At 40.6% G+C, this 22,394-nt stretch overlaps 1 protein-coding gene across 4 annotated transcripts in view; it reads right to left on the bottom strand.

The window, feature by feature from the left end:
- KaiR1D (Kainate-type ionotropic glutamate receptor subunit 1D) overlaps positions 1-22,394 on the bottom strand; it is a 169,601-nt gene that overhangs the window by 51,293 nt on the left and 95,914 nt on the right. For all 4 annotated transcript variants that reach the window (XM_043423445.1, XM_043423443.1, XM_043423444.1 and 1 more), the window contains exons 4-5: positions 19,311-19,495; positions 8,891-9,048 (exon numbers count right to left, since the gene is read on the bottom strand). In XM_043423445.1, the coding sequence (XP_043279380.1) occupies positions 8,891-9,048; positions 19,311-19,495 (343 nt within the window). The remainder of the gene's footprint in view (positions 1-8,890; positions 9,049-19,310; positions 19,496-22,394) is intronic.

Genomic DNA, 22,394 nt, shown 5'->3' on the forward strand with positions numbered 1-22,394 from the left:
CCACGAAGCTATCAGGAACTCGTTAAAGCGAAATTGGCTGGCAATCAATAGACGTTCGTGAACCCCTCTCGAGGTTCATTGGAGCAGGGGAGACAAGAGCATGTGAAATAAGGCGCGATCGAGGAAGATCAGGGATGGGAGAAGCTTCCGATATTATGAGTTTGGCGCGAATGAGAGAATGGCTAAAGAAACGAGAAGATGGCCGGGGTAAAACGAAGTTCGAACTATAATTAAGGAGAGACGTATATTGAAAGAGATTCGTTCGTGAAAGATTCTTCCTCCGGCCTTCGACGCCCGGCGCTCTCTTTCTCTCTGTCAAGTCAACAGATTTATGATCCACCACCGGAAATAACTCTCCGAGACAACCAGCTTCCTACAGATCTCCTTCGATTACGTCTCATTCGACTTACAGACCGAGCCACGTTCAACTTGTTACCTTTTTCTTTTTATCAACAAAAGAAGAGTTGAGATTTACTCTTGAGATACCGCATGAGTGAATAACTTTAATGATGATCATTACCATAAAGCGAAGAGTTCATGAAAATCAGAGGGACATTTTTCCTCCCAATATTTTATGTCGTCATAATTTTTGTTGAATTTTGTATCCGTATCCGATAAATTGGCGTGAATTTTTATTTCCGACGTCACCATTCAATGCCACGATTTTTTAATGGTTTTGTGCTCTCACTTTTTTTGCAGGATCCTCATTCACACGGGGAGCTGGAATCGAATTCTCTCCACATAGAAATGTATCTGACAGAACATCCGGTGAGACTCTATTGAAGTGGTTCACGTATATGTTTCCACCTGCATGTACATAGCAAAATGTGTCTATCGATATATCTTCTACGACATTGGACCGAGTGGTCCTTCGACGATCCTGGCATTCGCGTCGTTTCCATCTTCAAAGGCTTTTCATGCATTTCTCAGTAGCACTTTGTATGTCTTTTTTACAACTCTGTTTCCCCTTAAACATGTCCCTATGACACTCAGGAACAAGTCCATTGGGGAATCGTCACAACTTAATTTCCCAAGACTTGTTTGTAGACAGGCATTTCTGTCGATTGCATTTCGTCTCGATTTATTTTTTCAGTGTTACAGCCATCATTCTCGCGAGTCTCTCTTTCTCTTATTCATCACGTGGTAAAATTGAGTGTAGCTATTGCAAAGACAGGAATAATGTCGGACGCAGAGTTCATATTTTCCTCCTGGAGAAAGGAGAAATGCGTTTATTGACATAAAAAGGAAATTAGAGGTTTCGTCGTTTAACGTATCTTTTCGTTTTTGTCCGATGCGGGGAACTTTTTCTTACAATACTCCATCTTACCCCGTAACATGATAACCCCGGTGAATCGATTCGATGCGGGCTCGCATGTCGATGAAAGAAAATTGATGAAAATTATTGCAAGAAGAATAACCCGGAGAGAGGTAAGGGCGAGGGTAGAAAAAGAAGAAACCGCGAGATAAGAGCAACGATAATACGAGGAAGCTTGCGAGAGGGAAGCAAGCTCACGTAGACTGTTTTTTCGTACTCCGTAGGGAGATGAGGGAGTAAAAAGCGGGCTGGAAAGGGGACGAGGGGCACGAGTTGTACATCGGCGAAGGCACGTACTTTGCACTCGGTAAACTTGAACTCAATGCAACGAGAAACGAGCATGAGGGCGAGGGAGAGAGGGAGAAAAAGCAGAATGAAAAAAAGAGAGGAGCTGTCCAACGGGCTGTAACTCACACCTTCATGGCGTCGTTTGTAGAGAGGCTTGTACACCTTTTCCCACCCCTTCCATCCCCTGAGACCACTTTTCATGCTGACTACGATGGGAGCTCGTGGAAGACTTTTACCGGCGTTGTTGCAAGCCCAACTGCGGAGAATGAAACGAAAAAAATGGACCACAGCAGCCGGCTTCATGGGAGTCCGAAGAATTTACCTACAATATCTACGCTCTTTTCAAGCAAGTGTAAATGTGTCTTATCTCCATTAGCCACGAATTTATTTATTTCATCACTCTTTTTTTTCCTTTCATGCGAATACGATTTTTTTTGATCATCCAAGCTAATTTATTCAGTCTATTTTCATTTTAAAGCTGCACAATATTTAAAAATGTTGAAAAAACCGTTTGGAAATAAAAATATCGCGCGAATCGTTACAGTCCTGACAGGCACGAATTCCCCGATGCGCATTTTTATTAGCCAATTCCCCGCATTTCTCGCCACATACGTATATATTTGATGGACAAAGGAGTACGCAGCGCATGTACGTACGAGAGAATGTGTGTCGAAGATGAAAGCCCTCGGAGATCGAAAAATAGAAGAGAAAATTATAATAAACGAGAAACTCGATCTCGAGGATCCTTTTATTTTTTAGCCTCGACAAAGGCTCGTCCAACGAGAACTCATGGGGCTTCCCGCGTCATAAAGAAAAGCTTGGAGAGTGAGATGGATGTGCGTTAGGCTCTGAATAGAACGTTGCTCGGAATGTGAAAAGACGTGGGCCATGCTCTCGAAGAATCGTCAAGAAAGATCACCCTTCTCTCTCTCCCTCTCTCCGACTTCTTTTTTCTCGCTCGGTCTAGCCTTTCATCGTAGTCTCGCGGCTTTCTAAACAGGGTTGAAGTAGAGAAATGCGAGGCAAAGAAAAAATGAACACACCAGGACTCATTTTTTCAAACCGTCTCCCATTCCACGTGTCCCATTCACGAGCGAGTCAACATTCATATTTTCTGGCTTCACGCCTCTCTGCACGCTCGCGAAAACGTGCTTTTCCCCCACTTTTCACGTTACTGTCTGCTTTTTTCTTCACGCTTCCTATATTCCGTGTACGATGCTCGAGACGGAGAAAAAAATAGCGATTATGTGAGTTGGTAGATTTTTTCAAATTAGTCGAAGCTTTTCTTTGGAAAACAAAAACGTTGGCGAATGGTGTGAGCTTCGTTAAGACTCGAGTTCGAGTATTGATTCGAGTTTTACGTCTAGTCGCTTTTCTCACCTTGGTTGCGTAATTCCAGTTCATCAGTCGATGATAATTTAACTTTCCTCGTTCCTTTGCATCGAATTTTTCAATCTCCCATTTCCATTCTCGCGGTAATAAATCAAAATACACAGGACGATGTTTTCACCAACTTCATCCCTGCTGAATACCTCGATGAGTTCCTCTCGAGTTTCTTTTCGGGTTTTCCTTTCCTACCGCACCAAAAACACCGTGAAAAAATGTTCACTTTGAACTCTCGTCATATCGGGAATAAACTTCGTACCAGCTCCTCGTGTTTCCGATATTCGTTCGAGGGTCTTAACGAACTCTCGTTCGCGCGTACTTTCTCAAAGTAATCACTTTCCGGGTAAAGCTAGTTTCTCACGGGAAGTATCAACGGCCTTGATGGATAAAAAAAAAAAACTCGTGCACGCCTTTCTTCGCCTCTCGAACCTCGACGTCGAGCCAGAAAAGCGTACAGCAGCCGGTTCGGATTATTTTTATTTTTATTTTTCTTACAAACTTCTCGAGCCCGGGGCGAAAGAACAAAGACGAAGAGGACTGAAAACCTTTATTCGTTTTATACTATCGATGATTGGTATGGAAAATACATCGCGTTTTTTCCTCCTGATATTAATCGATGTTATGGATTTACTTGAGAACCTGCATGGATTTCGTTTGGCTCAAGTTTCCATCTATTTAATTAGCTTCCAATGAAAACTTGATCGGAAAATCCAATGAAAGTTGTTAACCAAAACCAGCTGATATTTATTCAAACACCACTCGTTTGGTGTTTGAATAAAAAAACTGGCAAAACTTTTGAAGCATATTATCATAACGTTCCTAATGCAATGAAAAATTTTGTATTCTCTTATTTTTACGCCTTAATATTTCCTTCCATTTCACATTATTTACCGATCCAAAAAGCTCGTAATTCTTATTCCCAGGCGGGCTTGAGAGAAATGCAAATAGTGGAGCAGTGCGCTGTTGGGTTGAGAACGTAATTCCAGGATGGAAGAAGGGAATTCTATCCCATCGGAGTTTGGTGAACCGTATCGATTGTCAATTGTAGAATAGGTATGACGAGCGGACACGGAGAGGTTGAAATGAACGATAAATGATTGGTCTTTGAGCGTTGGGCGACCAGGAAAGCGTCCAGCGTTGGAAAATTTTCTGACTGAAGAGAGTCGAGCCTCTCTGTACGGAAATTTGACGAGTAATAGGTTGAGCAAAGACCTTTCTGTGGCAGCACGAAATATCGTGGGAAACGCCGAGTACAAACTAGCATTGTTCCTATTGGTTCATTTGTCGATACGTATCGATTGCCAGAGTAGACGCGATTACAAAACTGATAGCGTTACTCGCTACGGTCCAACCTGAAGGTTGTACTCGCTATGCCAAAGGAAGATAATTGCAATAGGGATCGAAATACACATACAGACTCTCTCTGGTGAGACATTGCCACGAAATCTACTCTCCTGGATATACCAAACAGTGGTTGTTTCTCCGCAAGGAAACTATGGAGTGTAATCTGAAACTGGTTTTCATAGACAAAGCGCATCTCTTGTTGCAACTCCCAAATAACCGTTATTTATAAGTATAGACTTATCAGGTAGTTTTAGAGTAATAGTTTCAAAATCATAACGAAGTTTCCTGGAATCTTCTCAACGCAAACGTCCGTCGATATAAAAATTTCCATACCGCATCGAATCTCCGAAGTGTTAATTATTAAGGGGGGTTCTGCTTTAGAAAGTCTAAAAAATCGACTGTTTTTAGGATAGGCGGAAATAACTCGCTGTAGCGAACTTTTCGATATAGTTTCAAGGATATTTCAAAAGTACAGACATTTTTTTTTATGTGAGGAATACTAATTTGCAGATGGTTTATGCGCAAAGTCGAAATTTCTCAGCTGTGTACAATGTGGAGATTGTAATTGTTGACTGAAACGAAAATTCCAAATTTTTTTTCCATTCTCATATAGTTTGCTTCCATACGAAACTCTGGAAACCAGAAAAAATAGGGATATTTTATATTTTCAGCGAGTTTGAAATAAAAATGCTTCTAAAGAAGAAGAATATCACTTCAACGTGCTGTAAATGTAGAATTTCGCAATTCTTTCAAGTTTTCATAGGTTCATATGGAAGGAAAATATATAAAAATGGAAAAAAAATTTGGAATTTTCGTTACAGACAATAATTACGATTTCCAAATTGTACACAACTGACAAATTTCGACAATCAGACTTTGCGCATAAACCATTTGCAAATTAGTATTTCTCAGATAACAAAAAAATGTTTGTACTTTTGAAAAATCCTTGAAACTATATCGAAAAGTTCGCTACAGCGAGTTATTTCCGTCCGCCCTAAAAACATTACCGAAAACAATCGATTTTCTTGACTTTCTGAAGCACGACTTAAGGGACTAATGTAAATGAATCGAAGAGCTTTCCAGCAATGCTCGTGCAGTCGTCGTAATGATTTGTATAAGATTCTGGGAATTCACAGCGGTGGAATAAAAATAGGAACGTTTGAAAACTCAGTACATTTCGCCTTTATTTTAACGCATGTCATTCTGGAGAAAAGCACGAGGTAAACGCGGGGCTACGCGAGCTCTCGGAAAGAGCAAATATTTTATGTACGTTTGCACACTCTGTTTTTGAAAAAGGTAGAACACGCTTCACAGGTCTGGCCAGAGAAAAGTCAATGTTAGCGAAATTGTAAAAGCTCGAGGTCGCACCCACACATATAAAAACACGCATTCACATCGTCAGATTATACACTAACAGGTTGCAAACTTTCCGGAATGATCCTTCGCGAAAGAGAACTTTATCGCGGTCGTTGAATACCGGTTGTGGGCTTTACTGTGTATTATAATGTAAATGAAAAGTTTTTAAGAGGAAATTGTCGAAAAGTTGCGATTCGAGAGAGCAGCCTGGAGCAAATAGAAAAGGGAGGAAAGACGGTAGCAAGTATGACGTAGAGGAGAAAATATTCTGGGAATTTCAGGAGATAGCAAGTTTTACGTACGGCATTTTGCACTCTCAATCGAATCTGCTTTTATTCCATCTTCTGATTTTATCACGACTCGACAAACTTTTTCCATCAGCTGTAAATTTATTTAATGCACCATCCATTGGCGAAACAGGAAATAAACAAATTGTCTCGAGAGTGATAGCAACGTGTGCGTAATGGCAAGTGGCTTTACCGATCTTCCGAGTTAAGCAGCTTCGGAAGGGGCCAATACCTGGTTGGGTGACCGTTCAGACACGTACATCGGTGAATCCCTGAAAGCGAGAGGCAGTTTTTCCAAGTTTCTCGCGATGCTGACGATCGGAAAATGATTGAAAATGTAGTCGCCCCGCCGGGCTTTCCAATTTTCTTTCCACTCATGCAAATCGGTTACATTTCCTCCAATAACAGGATCATGAGAATTGGTGGCGTGGAGGAAAAGTGAGATGGGGATTCTCCAAGCCGCCCGTACAAAAACAAAAAATCGAATGTTCTTCGTTTTTTCATAAATCTCATTTCAACGATTCCTCCCCATCTAACAAACCGTCGAAATTCATTTTATTAAAAAAGCTCTGAATTCAAACTGTTGGTTTTGTCTGTTGAGGCATTCATTCGAGTTTTTGTTTCTCTTATCGTATTCTCGGAACACGAGAGGCTCGTAAATCCGTTGTTAAGCACGGAAGAAGGCTTGCATCCGAAGAGCAAAATGTAATTGTGCCTCGTGATTTCGAGTATTAAGGTTGTCACACTCGAGACAGACGTATGAACATTGATCACCCTCACTTCTACATCACTCCGGGGTTTCCAAGTGGTACTTCGGAAGCAAGGGCGAGGCGAAGGGCGGATTGACGGCAAGTCATAAACCCTGTACTCGTGGACGTAGGGTTCGAAGACCGTTCGCCGTCGGGTTTACGTCAGTCAGATAGTTCCTGTAGATTCTTCGTACATACTTCGAGGGATTACTACGTGCAACTCTTTCTCTTCCTCAGTAGCGTCCGCCCTAGCTGGCATTTAAACGAGCTATAGATCTATCCTATACTTTCATTATCCTCTTTTCTTACGTTCGATGTCCAAGTGGAGTTTCCACGAAGCAGCGGCGATTCTTCTCCAATGTTACATCAGTGTTCATTGCTCTTCGCCGTTCTTTTTCTCATTTTAGTTCAATATTGAACGATGCCTCGGTCAAGAAATGCTCAATTGAAAATTTCTTACGTCCCTGTGCTCGAGCGAGTTCGTCTTCTTACGTAATAGCACGGGAAAAAAGAAATTCAAGTTGGAACGGGGAGCGAAATAACTCGAGAGTTTTTTCATCGCGATTTAATCCGAACATTTTTTTTGCCGAAATAGTGCGACGAGCGTTCGGTCACAGTTCTCTATTTTCTGCCACGAAAACATTATTTCCGGACGAATAGGCACGTGATGTTCCTTGCGGATCTGAATTTCCTTACGTGTCCGATCAAAACCATCTCGTACTACTTGCTTCACTCTTGAATACACGAAATGTAGTAGGGTAAAGAAAAAAATCAAGATGTCATAAAAAATAACGTACAAGCATGAAAACAAAGAAACAACAGCGCCGAGAGAACATGGAAGATGGAGAATACGAGAAACGAAATAAATAATTCTGGCCACTCTTCCGGAAGGACAGATGCACCATACATTTATATTTCCTTTCTTTGGTCTTTTGTTTACTTTTCACGTGAGAGAATACACTACTCGGATCATACATACTGCATTCGTAGGATACAAACATATCCGTACATTTCAATACGGGACGTTTCGATTCGAGGAAAAATATCAAAATCTTGTTCTCTCAAACCTTTGTCTGGGATTTCCGCATCAGAATTTTTTCTTATGCACGAAAAAAGCTTTTTCGTGTTCCTCGAGTGACGATGACCAAATTTGAAGATTGGATCGATCCTACGAAATCGGATTTTTCTTACATCCATCAAAATCTCTGAGGAATATTAGAAAATCGGGGGCGATATTAAAATAAACAATATTTTACTGCGTTCGCATTCGGAGATCGTATAAACAACTTTCATTACGATTTATCGGCCTGTTAAAGTGTCCCAGAATCTCTCTTATAAGAGTCGGTACAAAAAGCCGAGTGATCTGCAGCGATACACTCGACACTACTTATTCAAATACCAATCGTTTCATCCGATAAGTCACTGCCACTGTGTGTACAGAGGTCGCTGAATAATTCAGGAGTCAGTTGAAGTAGGTAACTTTCTCACATTGGACAGGATAACAGGAGGAGAAGTAAGGGGAAGGTTGAGGGGAAGAGGGCAACAAAACTGGACGTGAAAGCGAGCAGAGCCCCTTTCATCCCCTCGCATATAGAGGAGTGAATGCGAGACAAATGCTCTCCAAAGCCACGGAGGAGAGAGGAAGATACACGGAGAGAAGGACAACACTGAGAGAGATATAGATCAAAGCGCGAATGGTGGCTATTGTCTCTCGAGATCAAATATCGGAGATCGGAAGCAAACGGAAACCAGCGTATATGCTTCCGCGTGCGGTTATTCGCATACTGGAGTTGAATGAAAACCGAGAGCTTATGCCCGATCGAATCGATATCGGGTTATGGTTCGCTCGGGTTCGCCATGTACGAATCCACTCTTCGTATATTCAACTCAATCGTCCTATCTGTAATACACAGACTTTTTGTTTTCCTGGGAACAGCACTCAATCAAAGATGGACGAGTTTGATTGTCCTGAAGAATTATTCCATCAATCTGTGCACCGATTTTTTTTTTTACCGCTCGTGGAGAAACGGAGAGGAAAAAATATGGTCACCATATTTTTCAGCTCGTGCACGGTTGTTCTACACCTCGAAAGAGCTCCTCTGGGTAAAAGCGTATTTGCTCGTTCCCTTTCTGAACAAGGTCTAAATGAAATTTGGAAAACTTACCGATAGTCGTCACCTTCGCCGAGCTGTCTAACTGCTATGGGAAATTCACTTGGGCCATGAGCTTTGAGCAATTCTTGGAGCCTGACGAGTCCCTCGTTGTTCTCGTAAATGATCGTGAAGCTCTTCCAACCCCAGGCTCTAACCAAATCAACGTACGCCTGAAACAGCACGAAAAAAACGTTTTCATTAAATACTCCATCTTTCATTTTCCAATTCCTTCCGGTCGTGCTTGCCACTTTGCAAGATTTTCTCAGTGGAGTGACGATGCCCGGAAGCAGAGGGTGCGAGAAAAAGTTACGGAACCAACCGAGCAGCGTGTCGCTCTTCAAAGACTTTTTTTCCTTTAACATACTTCAGGGAAGGAGTCTTACGTGAAAACGCAATGGTGATGCAGCCACTGAATTCCAATGCAACGTTACCGTGAGCAGACGAACATATATTCTCCGTGTTGAGAGCTCTGAGATGACATTTGTGAAAATTAATATTCACATTATAAATAAAATGAAATGTTTAAGAATAAATGCATAAATTTCAAGAGAGGAGACTCATAAATTCAATCGAAATAGTGCGATTCAATGAATGAATTGTGACGTCAAAATGATAAATGACATTTGACACAAGCTCGAGAAGCATAAAGTTCATTCGTTTGTTTTAATTCACACGAAAGACTGTTGCCAAGTTGAGTGTGTATGGAAAGCGGTAGGTCTAGAAGAGTAATCTACCCGGTAAAGTCTCCCCGGTCTGAAATCGTAAATAGGGAAAAGCAGAGGCACGAAATAGCTGTATATAGCCACTAGTTTCAGTAGACCTTTCTCCTATTGCTATGAAGCTCTTGATATTACGTATTCTCACGACGTGACGAGAGCACCGGTGTTCTACCTAAAGAAAGAGAAACGGGGAGTGAAGAAAAGAGGGGGAGGGGCGAGAAATACAGATGAGGAAGAGAAAGAACGAGAAATTGAGGGAGAGTAAGCGACGAAAGTGAGATAGTGAGGAAGAGGAAGAAGAGAAGTAGAAACGGATGTGGGGTGGAGGAGAAACTCACCCTTGCGGGCAATGTAAATTGTGCGGAAATATTTCAGACTCTACCGTACCAAGCACGCCCTCGCTATAGTCCAAAGCTTTCCTTCTATCTCGTGGTACGTCTTTTGCTTCCTCCTCCCTCCTCCTCCTCCTTCTCTTGGCCCCAGCCTTGTTTCACCCTCCCTTTCTTTATCACAGTATCGGCGAAATACACAAGCCCATATTACATACGTATACCTGTACGAACGGTGAACCACAGTAAACGCGAGATGTGGAATTTATCATTGTTGCACCGTTGCCATTTCAGGCACGTATGTGACTGAGTGCCTTATACCCTCGTCCCGGCACTACCTCAAACTTTGCTCTTCCTCGCTCCTTCTCTTATTTCCCTGCTCTGCGTTTCCTCTTTCTCTAGCAGTGTCCCTACTGCAGTAAACATTGGATATTCCGTATGCAAAACTGTGACGTTTGACGCACTCTCCCAATAATCATTTCATTGCTCAGCTGAAAAAAGTCATTGCAATGTTTCCCATGATTTGAAAGTTTTTCTTTAAAGTCTCATAAGCAGTGAACCGTAGAAATGTGAAGCGCGTGAGTCATTGGGTGATGAGGTGGAGAAAAAAAGTTGAAATTCAGCACGACCTGATTCTCTCGTTGGGTGCAAACCGCGATACGTGAAAAGATCCTTCCGTTCTGATAAACAACATTTCTCACATAGTGCCCCGAAAGGTGGGGAAATCAGCAAGTTTTTGATTCCATGTTGCGAGAGGAGCTTTTTTTTAATGGGCATGCTTACATAATTTATTATGCTCCAATTCGAATGAAACTCAAATAATTCAGTTTTTTCCTGGTTCAAGTTCGTTATTCAAAAGTTTTTTTCATGCCTTCGGTCATGCTACTGGCAAAGCTTTTCAACGAAATTCTGAAACAACTTCCGCGTTATTTTTATTCCTCTTTTCCCAGCGATTCCATACGAACGTGAACATTTATTAATTTCATTTTCTTCTTTTTCCTAGACCTAAGTGGTTTTTGCCACGGCACGTGTTCAGCAGTGTTGTAAAAAGTGAATGAATTGTGAATCCTCGAAGCGTATTACATCGTTTCCCATGTCACTATACTTTATTTCAGAATTTTCAATACACTTCTCTGGAAAACAAATGAAAAGTGATAATAAAAAAGTAGACTTCTGGACACACGAGTAGATGTTGGTTTCGTGTTTCCGGTGGCAGCTTCCGTCGACAGCTTGATGAACGAGCCTCATCGAATCTCCGCACAGACAACCTTTTTCCACTCGACATCTTCGAGGGCCTTTTTAACTGGGTTACGTAGACACAACACTGATTCGAAGACGAGCAGCCTCATCAAGCAAACCTCCATTTCCTCCGTCTTGTTTTCTCCTTCACAGACTTTTACTCGATCATCCTTAATTCATTATAATTCGAAATTTCTTTTTGCGATACTTTTTTATCATCGTTCATTCCAGAAAATTAACATCTGCAGATTTTTCGTCATGGATATCATCATTGATGATTTTTTAACCAGAAATAGTAGTGGGCGATTCAATTCTACGGAGTGAAACTAATTTTCTGATTTTTATGCACAATTATTTGGCAAAAAAATTGAAAGTTTTATTCTCGTTCGCATGACTCCAAATAAACATTTGAGCACGGAAAGAAAGCTATTCCAAAATGTTATCCTTTAATAAATTTATCCGAGTTTAATGAGCAAAGCAACCAAGGATGTCTGTTACATCGAGAAAAAAATGTCGTCAAATATGACAGCTCATTTTCCCGTTTCCATTTTTTTACTCCTATTAGTTTCGTAACGAGTTTACGTCTCCTCGACGAATCTCGTTATTCACGAAGCGGTTCTTCTCTCGTCAGGTCTTGTTGCTCGAAGATTTATACCGGTGATTCTTACGAGGAAACGTAATAGGGAAGTCGCGGGAGGACCGAAAAACGAAAGAAAAAAAAGAGAATTTCTGGAAGTTATGACGTTAATCGGGCAAGTTTCAGGACTGCTCGAATCATATACTGGGAGAAACGGCAGGGGTGTCCAGTGAAATGCCACTTCCACCGAGAAAGAAGCCCGTCTCCTCTGTCGCAGAACGAAAAATTTTTGTTTTTTTTTCTTTTTAATTTTTTTTCGCCCGCGGAAACCAAAACTCAGTGCTGCGACTGTTTCTGGTCAATTACCGTTTTCCGGGTGTATACCAACTTCCGTTTGTCCAAACCGAGTAGAGAGAAAGAAAGAGAGAGACAGAGAGAAAAGTAAAGAGAAACAGAAAGGCTAAAAATGGGGAAAAAAAGAAGGCCGAAGTATAAAATTCTCATATAAAAAGAACTGTTAAAAAGTTTTCTTTCCTGCCGAAAAGGAGACAAAAAATATATACAAAGAATAAATATGTGTTGGACTTCGTGATAAATTCTGAAGCAGCGTTACGAGAGAGAACGCCCCCTCGTCTTTTTTTACCTCTCATTCGGACTACCAACTCCGTTTGCTCTTGTTCTTTGCCCATTGTACAACTTCTGGATACAACACTTTGAAACAGTTTTCATTACACGAAAACTACACCCTAGTCGAGCCAGTACAATTTTTCGAGTCGGTGAAGACAAAATAAATAAATGAATCCACGAATTGCAGTACCTGCATTCTGGTGTAGAGTTGTATGCCAATAAAATCATAAGTGCTCGATCCATTTTGGTCTTTTGGCCAAAATTATGAAATATATAAAAAATGTTGTTATTCCAATTGCTGCTATTTGCGGAACCGTATCGAAGCTTATAAAGATGACGAAAATGGCAGACAACCGGGCTCAGTTTGTGTGTGTGAACGTGATAAAAATATTTGGAAAAGGTGAGGCTGACCGTTTGTCCTTTTTCCCGTAGTACGAGACGCGGAAATAAAAATTGGCCGAACGCCATGGATTCAGATTTCCAGGAGGCATTGAACCGACACTCACGCATCCACACATGCGATCGTGCGAGAAAAATTTCCACGATATTCGTGTACGTGTTTCGCGCGAAGCGCAGACCTCAAGCTTTGAGAATTTTTCCACCCGGAGCTCGCAGTGTTGAGGTACGAATAGAAAAATAAAAAAATGCGACTCCACCGACGTGCACTTTGCTTCGATCACATCGACATCCCCTTGAATTTTTTACTCATGAGTGATGGTCATTGTGTGTCGAGTTTGCACAGTCCACACTCGTAACTACACTTTTACCTGCCGTAATATCAATGCCTTAATGTCAAAAGGGCGCATGGAATATGTGTGAAAAGTCCACTTAGTCGCCGTCTCGCTCCACACTATGAATCCACGAATCCACCAGACACGGTGCTTCCCGAGTCAAATAGAGCGAAATTTTTAAAGCAAAATTCATATTTTTAATCATACTTTCTCCAGCGTTTCGTGCCAATATCCAATTATCCGAATTTTCTCAAAAAATATTTCATTTCGCGATGAAAACAAGTTTCGATTCTTCTATTTCCAAATTTCCATCAAATTTCAATCATTTTTCGGCCCTCGATATTCGTTTTCATTTTTTTTAACGGTGAACTCCAATTAAAGTGATTTCAAAACCCAATTTTTTTTTCATTTTCCCCGTCCAAATAATGTTCCATGAAAAATGATTACATCGACCGATTGCTCCGCCTTCGCCAAAGGTTGTATCAATTTAAAAGTAGTGAAACAAAAATTAGAGGTTAGAAGACGATTTGCCCTGAAATTTCCTATACGTAAGCTTCTTACGACGTGTGTTTTGGGCTGGTATACCGCTGTATAGAGGAATAGTAAGGTTTTATGCTATATTCCAGTAGCTACTGTTCTTGAGATAAAGGCAGTTTGTGGGTGCAGAGAATACGAAATGTATATTACGTCTAGGCTCTCGTACAGCTCGCTGTAACTGAGCGTAGAATTTTTCTTATCCTTTCTTTCTTTCTCTCTTTCTCTTTCTAGTCGAACAAGACGGTGGCTGCACTCAGACACTTTACTCGAACAGTTCTTTTGCTTTATATCGAGGCGCTAATGTACTCATTAATAATGTATTTTTCCGTCACTCCTAGATCGCCAAGTCTGCAACGGAAGTGCTCCCGCAGAGTATCTACCGCTGCCATCGTGCGAGCTCTTTTTTTCCTGCTTATCCATTGCTTTCTGTTTCAACTGGCAGCGTCGTTGTTCGATGAAAGAGATCTGTGACAGATGTGTGTAAAACGAGTTTCACAAAACAAAAGAACGAAAAAAACAACATGGGAGAGCCTTTTTTTTACAAGTGAGGGTCCAATTAATTTTTTCTCACAAAGTTGTGTCATGGCACTGCAAAACTAAACATCGAGATAAAAAAATGTTTTTATTATTCTGCAAAGTTCATGTTCATTATTTCATCAATGAGTCGCAGTTATATTGGATCATTGTTCTATGAAATATTTAACCTGAATGTGTATCCTCGCTGAATATATTGAACGAAATAATAAATTAATTAACTTTTTATTATTAAAATATTAGAACGAAGATTTTGTTCTCACATTTGCAATGCTAATTCTCAAGCGCGTAAGCTTTTGTGGCTTTTTGTTAATTTGCATAATAATTGAAAACTGTGTGACTGATCTTAAAATTGAGAGGTAGGGGAGTGATGTGAATCGAGAGGGAATGATGGGGAGGGGAAAAACTTTATCCAAGGGTTGAATTACTACAAGTTTTAAAAAGTAATTAACCAGGAGCTCTTGTCCAAACTGGTGGCCCGAGCGTCCTTCCACGTAATCCATTAAAGGTTCCGTATTCAGTTACGCTTTGAAAAGTGCAGCTTCGATGAAGCATGCATGGAAAAGTAGCCGGAAATTATTTGCTTTCTCAACACTGTGCAGGATAAAAAAAAACTGTAGGAAAATTGGCAATAAAGAGTGGGAAAAATCGGTGAGGAGAAACACGATCTCGCAGTGTAATTCGAATCGCCAGAACCGGAGCCACAGAGCACTGAAAAGATTCCGGTTATCGACAGCCTCGGAAGAGTGAATTTTATTTCCGACAGTTTGTCAAATTTTCGTTACGTGTCTGTTCTCAAGCAATTTTTTAGCGCCCGTGTATTGTCGAGCGGAAACAGAAATTATCGGAAGACAAGTGGAACGATTTGAGACATGCATTCTCGTCCTTTCATGCTGGAAGAAACGAGGGGAGTGAATACGAAGCGGTACAAAGGCGATCGAGGTAAAAGAAAGGTACAGTAATAAGAAGGAAGTGGTACAGAAGCACGTAGGGAGAGTGAAAAAAGCGAGGAGAAAGAGAGCACAGACGGAGGGGGGAAGACGAAAGCTGCGTTCCTTTCTTCGTTTGTCAATGTGACGTAACTACTGCTGTCTGTACCAGTGCTCTATATTTACGTGTTAAAGAGTAAGGGAGAAAAAGATAGAAAAAAGGGGATCCTAAGGAAAGGGGCGAGATAAAAAAGGAGGGGGGAGACAAAGGAAGAGAGAGGGGTGGTGGAAAATGTAGGACGGTTGGAAATACGCGAGACGGACCAGTTGAGCTCTCTTCTCTCGTCGATCTCGAGGTATAGTAAATTGAATTCCACCAGAAACGCGGTGGCTGATTTAACGGATTGCGACGTGCCAGCGCGGTATCCGAGAGGCATGCTAAAAGGGACGGAGAGAGAAAGAGCGAAGAAAGATAGAGACCGGCTGCTCCATCATCGTGCGCTGCTCTTCGACGATCGTAAAGCGCGAAAGGACGAGGATTCACAGACCGCACGAGGTTCATTATTGTCGAGAAAGTCTGTACGATGAAGAGGGAACGAGATAGATCCAGGAGGAGTCAAGAATACCTCAAGATTCGATGCAAATATATACGCAATATACTCTCGAAACGAGAATCGTTAAGGATCGGTTATCTGGGAATTTGCTCGAGCCCCTATTACTATATCATTGTCAGGAACTGCACATTTATAAAGTTCACTTTTTACGTATTTATAAATCGTTATGGATCTCGTTATTTCATATTCCTTCGAGGTTTAAACCTCGATAATAATGACGTATTTTCCAAATAGGTATTTAACTCCACCTTTGAATATTTAATGGAGATTCTAAGTAAGCATTTGCTCAAAATTTAGGGTCTACCGATATATTTTCTTCGCACATTCCATTGAGATTGATGCTATTCACGAGCGAATATTCTAGCAAGTATAATTACACATCGATGTATGAATTACCGCATAATTCCAAAAGCCACGAATTCCGTGGAGGAATATTCCAATACGACATCCACTATTCCAAATATTCGCAATGATTTCGATTCATTACTGGTTTCTATACTGTGCTGGTCCAATTGAACTGTAATACAATGCAAATGTTTAGTTTTTTATCAAAATCGTGACGGGATCAAAACCAAAGTTGGAATGTTCTGAAACAAGGAATGCTGACTTGTGAAGAAAACGATAGGGAAATACTTCGTAGCCCTGGCGACGAGTGAGGTGAGTCTTTGGTATAATTTAAATGCAAGTTTTTCATTCGTCAATCAGAGTTCCTAAAAGCTTTCCACAACGTGAAAAGTTCTTTGAAAAAATGTGATTTACCGAACGAGATGCTCTCTCGGAACGAGAATCGTTCCGAAAGACCCAGCAGCTTTTTTCCTTTGCGAATTTACTTCCGCGCATTTCGCTCTGTAAATCGTTGAAAAAACATGACGAGATTTCGGCCTCGATTGAGGGAAGTTCGAACGTTTTTTCCTCCCTCAGCAAACCGGAGGAGCTTGAGAGAGAGCGAGATAGAAAACGAGATAAACATGGAAACGAGCTGGAAATTAGACAGGAAGTGACGAAGGGTCTGATGGGACAAAAATACACTGGCGAAAGTGGAAGCTTCGTGAGCAAAGGATCGCTGGATATTTGAGCTCGCGTTGACCCGACACATTTCTCCGAGGGCCCGAGCTTTCGAACTCTTAGGAAAACAGGTAGCGAGACTCTTGACCCTTTGAGAGAGCAAGAATTCTGCAAAAGCCATTCACGTACGAAAAAATTCACAGGATATCGGTGAGGGCCGCAGTGAGACGCGGTTTACCTTCTTTGATTCCTGGAAATATTATTCTCCCTGCCACCACCATCAATCGCAACAGAACATCGATTCAGACGTATATATTGACGTGTGTATGTTTCAACACAGATAGATATCGCAGGATAGCCAAGCGATTTCTTTGATCTGCGCCATTCGGATTGAACTCCAAAGTATATTTTCGTCTCTGAGCCAGAGTTCGGTGTTTTCAGTAACGATTTTTCAATTCTTTTTTTCGGCACTTGTGGTCCTTTCTGACTCTGCGTTCGTCCGTCCTTTTAAGCTTACGTAAATACAGAAGAGGCAAAAGCTTTCATCCTGATATTACATTTTCAAGTACTTACGATTTCGCTTCATCGTTCAAGTACACGAAAAAATCATCTATTGAATGTTTGAAGTTACATCCTTATTGAATAGCCATAAATATGTTAGGAATAACACGCTTCAGCTGTTGAAATTGAGAGGGCATCGGTAGATTTCTATATAAATGGAAAAGAAAAAATAATAAAAGAAATAAAATGTTACAGAATTAAATTTCCTCGTCATCAATGCTCGAGTAACTTCATAAAATCTCACGATCCTCGAAGACTCGTCGAGTCAGTCATATTAGAATTACATCTTGACCGAGGAGTGCTCGCAGAATAGATAGAACAACAGCGAGCATTGTCGCTTGAACAAGGGTAAGACTAGTTCGAGGGTTGACATGCGCAATTATCGATTTTCGATGACTGAGAATCCGGCTATCATATATTATGGGAAAGAGCGGACCGCCAGTCTGATATCGAAAGAAAATTAATCACTTTGGTCTAAAATGTTATAAACTTCGGTCCTAGTTCTTGTAGAATTTACATCGCAGCTTAGTCGATTGTGAAATTCGACATTATTTTCGTCCGTTGGACGAACATCGAACGATTATGGATTGTTGGTCAAAAGTATTTGCCATCTTTCAGTTATTTTTTAATCAGTTGAGTTGTGAACTCGTCGAAAAAGAGTTAGACAACCGCTGCCTAGTGGAATTTTGTCAACCCTCGAGGGGTTTTGTAACGTCGAATAATAATCCCAAGGAGAAACCCATCGTCAAACAACGTCTTCAAGGAATATCTAATTTCCTCGTAGTCAACGAACGTAAGTCAAATAAAATGACACATGATTTATTCAGAGCTTGCAGTCCTTATTTTTTCGTCTCTTGCATCATTTGTCAGCTTTGGATATCTTTCCTTGGTCCTCGACATGACCCACCCTGATTTATCGAACTCGATAATTCAATTAATTTTGAAAACAGTAATCCAGCTGATGCTCGATATGAAAATTGACAATTGCAGATAATAGAGCCCTGGTATTCCGTCTCAATGCAGTCCACAATTCGATCAACCAAGATGATGATTTTTTTAACGATGAATAAAAGAGCATCATTGTTATTCATTAGAAATGATTCTAATAAAAGCCATGCAAATGGATGAAAAAGGCTAAGATCTAGAGGATTTTTCTCGGTTTTATAGTGAGCATTTTCTCGGCTTTCTCACGTTCTGAATACGAGGATATTTTTCAGGCTGAAAAAAGTGTGAAGACTCTAGGGCGCCAAGCCACCGAGAGAAAAGTGTTACAGCCTCAATGAGAACGAAGTTATAGGATCTCGTAAAGTATGTAACGTCGACGAGGGTCGGCGGCGCCTATACTTCGTGAAAAGGGCTCGGCTTGAGTGCGTCATTTTGAACCGGTCGTTTTCATACGACCGATATTAAATGAGACATTTCGGCATTACTTGAGTACGCATTCAGCGAGCATTTTTCAAAGTTCTTCACATTTTTTATCTGCATACGAATTAATATAGTCATATCGTTGAGCCCGAATGATAACACGATGCGCGAACAGAATAACTGGGAAATATTCATTCGACGATTTTTGGTTTTCATTAAAATGAAAACAATGATATTTGAACTTTATGTCACAGCCAGAAAATATTCCCTGGTAATGGAAATACAGCCTTTCAAATGATTCCAATCAATGGAAAATATGCGTTTGGAAGTGGTTGGGAGAATGTGAGAATAATGGGAATGATTGCACGATGCGCGAATAAAATAATTTTGGCAGCATTCATCGAGTGTGTTATTTGCCCAAATGAAAATGAGTATAATTATTCATTTCTGTTGAATCACAAGTTTGTTCCACCGGAATATAAAATGGACTGTTCGAACGAATCAATATAAAATTCTTTCGTTGGACAAAGCCGTTGAGATCGTGCCATCATTCCATTCGCTTTTGCTTCGGTCCGAAAAAATATGTCAGTCAAAACACGATGGCACTTCTACAGCAATGAAAATCCCGTTTTGGTGTGTTGCAAATATAAAATAAAGAAACTTACCTTTGACAGGGTTGTGGGATGAGGATAGAGATTGACGAGGCAACTTTCACGTCTAAGTCTGTAATCCCATCGCGTCTCCAGATGCGGAATTTCCATAGTGTCGCAGATGCTCTGCACATGAGATGCGGTGTGGGCGCTCTGAGGTCCGAATATTGCGGCTACACCGGTACTCAGCAAGTGACAAACTGTAATTCCATAAAAAAATCATTTCAGCATTAAATAATCTCGTGGGAAGTCATCAAAACGACAACTGGAGGTAAATCATTTACGGAGTTAATTGGAACTGAATAAATAGTCAGTTTCACCATTGAATCATCTTCTCATATATTTGAAAAGAGATTTTTCACCAATTTACCCTCCGTTACTCTGGCGAACTTATTGGTGAACTCTGGCCAACAAAATCAATTTAATGTTTGTGATGACATCAAAGGTACACGATAATTAAAAATATTCAACGTATCGAGCGCCTCGCGTAAGTGAACCGAAACACCATTAATTGAGGAAAAAAATTATTCAATATTTTACCGATGAATATTCCGACGCGACTTATAATTTGCTAAAACAGCACTCATGCGCATAAATTCCAAATAATATTAAATACTCAATCGACTCGTTATTGGTAACGTTAGCGCACACGTGAAAAGTATGCCATGAAAGCTCATACCTCATTAAAGAGAAGAGAGGAAAGAGGGTGGAAGTGCAGAGGGGAAGGAGGAAAAGTAGAATGTTGAGATCGTCTATTGGATGACTATTATGCCGCGATGAATATTTCTTCAAAACGATCACTCTCGAATTCAATAAATTCGGATGGAACACAATTATTGGAAAGGTTCGTTACGAAGGCGATATTACAAAATTTTCGAATTACCCTATTCCATAGATCAGTGGTTCGTTTAATGAATCTATAACAACTATTGGAAAAACGAAGTACTCATTTCGAGTTTATCGCAAATTGATTTATGCTGATACCTCGTGATAATCAAAATCTCAATTAAGAGTTGCAAATAGATTTATCCTGCGAGCACGCGAGAGGAAAATTAACAGTCGATTAATTGGACGCCATTTTATTAAATAATTTTTAATTCTGTGTTATTAGTAAGTCGAATAAAAAGGAGTAAAAACGTTTTTACAAAAAGTCCCGGAAAGCAAGTGCTACTTGTGATTATTTTAATCGTGCCGAGGGTGAAAAAGAGGAAATAACTGTGGCACGTTGATTACTCAGTGAGCGAGGGAAAGAGCGACACGTTAATGGGATATAATTAAGATAAGTGCCCGAGTGCTGGTGAAACTCACCTTCATGCATCTATATTCTATATATAAATAAATATATACATATATACACATATGTACGAGATGTAAAAACATGAACACGGTGCGCCACACTTTTCACGCATTGTTGGTCGGCAGTATGACGGCTGGGAGTCAGAAAAAAGTAGAAGCGAAAGATCAGCGAAGTACGTTATCATTGCTGAGTTGAAAAAAGTCATACTTTCACTCTGTACATTCGGTAGGTCAAATGTTGTACAGTTGCGAAGATATAAGCATACAAAAAAGGGAGAATCAATTCTTTTGAATTCTTGTCTTTGTATAAATGGATATGCTAATGGAATTCACAGAATTACAATTTGTTCGAAAAACTTGAATTCCAGTTTGGAAGAAATTCAATTATACTTGATCGTTAATAACTGATACGCCATTTATTGGCTCTCAGCTCATGAAAATCTCGTAAAGTTCTTCTCTCTTCGATATCATCCGGTGTCTTTTTTTTCCCCCATAAGTGCTCCCGATGGAAAAAGACCGTAAAAGATTTTTAATAAAACATTCCACTTTATTGTCTGCTCATTGTGGAGTGATGGATCGTTATATGAATTTTCCAGTGAACTTTTCTGGTAACGGCCTACTTATATATTACACGGATAAAAAACATGAAAGATACGCTTTACTTTGAATTGTATATTCAGCACAAATTTAAAGGATGAAATATAGGAGGAAAGCATGGAAACCAATTATAGATAATAAGAATAGAATTAAATTATCAGCTCTACCTTTTTTGTTTAACCGAGGAGACAACAATATTTTTTCGGGAAAAATGATGACAGGGGTACTCGGCCCACGCGTCGGATTTAACCCCATTTTTACAAGGGTGCGTCTCTTATCTCACTTTCTCCTTTTTGTTTTCATTCATTCTTTTTCGAGTCCCATTCTCTTTTGCTCTTCTTCCTCACTTTTCTTTTCCAATCTCTGGACACTTTTGCTTGGCTGGATTTCGCGTTTCTACAGCGTTCCTTTTGACCCCCACCCTGCTGTCCGCAGCCTGTTTCCTCCACCTCACCCATTTAGGATTTACTGCGAGAGTAACTTCTACACGGGCAGAGACACCCACTCTTGTCACGGACATAAAACGCTGTATATCACAGAGGGTCCTTCCGTTCTGGCAGTGAACCATTTTGCTGGTTTTCAACGAAGGGCTGGAGAGGGGAAAGAAAAAAGGGAGTCGCGGCGAGGCTCGGTGGGGGTGCGAACGGAACCACGAGGTTTCCACTGGGAAAGGGTCAACGGATTTTTTTCACCCCCAGCCTCTTTTCAACCCCTCCTGTACTCGACCACACACACACAGCTAAAAAAGTGCCTCGCATGGACTCGGGGTCCATTGACCGCATACGCCAAAACGATGTTTTATTCAGTAGCTACCAACGAGAACCAGACCACGCTTTCTACGTTTCTCGCGATATTATACAAGTGAACGAAAATAAATTGAAAAAAAAACGAACGTTTGAGGATAAATTCGATCGAGCATAGGTCATATTTTGGATGAAGCGAAGTTTTTTCCTTAGTCACCATCCTATTCTAGAATAACTCATGTAAAAAAAAATCAGCCCTGATATTTCGAGAAGGCGATTACATCCGGTTATTTTCACCGGAATCCCAAGTTTTCGTTCATTCTTTTCTTCCCCAAAAACCGCTTTCCGATCTGGATGAAAAAATCAGATCATTCGCTGGCCCCAAAATTTTTGAATATTTTTCCACTCATCGATTCGCATCAACGTGAAGCTACAAATTCAACTCAAGCGTGAATCGCATCCC

The sequence above is a fragment of the Venturia canescens genome, chromosome 7 (genome assembly GCF_019457755.1).
Source record: "Venturia canescens isolate UGA chromosome 7, ASM1945775v1, whole genome shotgun sequence".
Lineage (NCBI taxonomy): Eukaryota > Metazoa > Arthropoda > Insecta > Hymenoptera > Ichneumonidae > Venturia > Venturia canescens.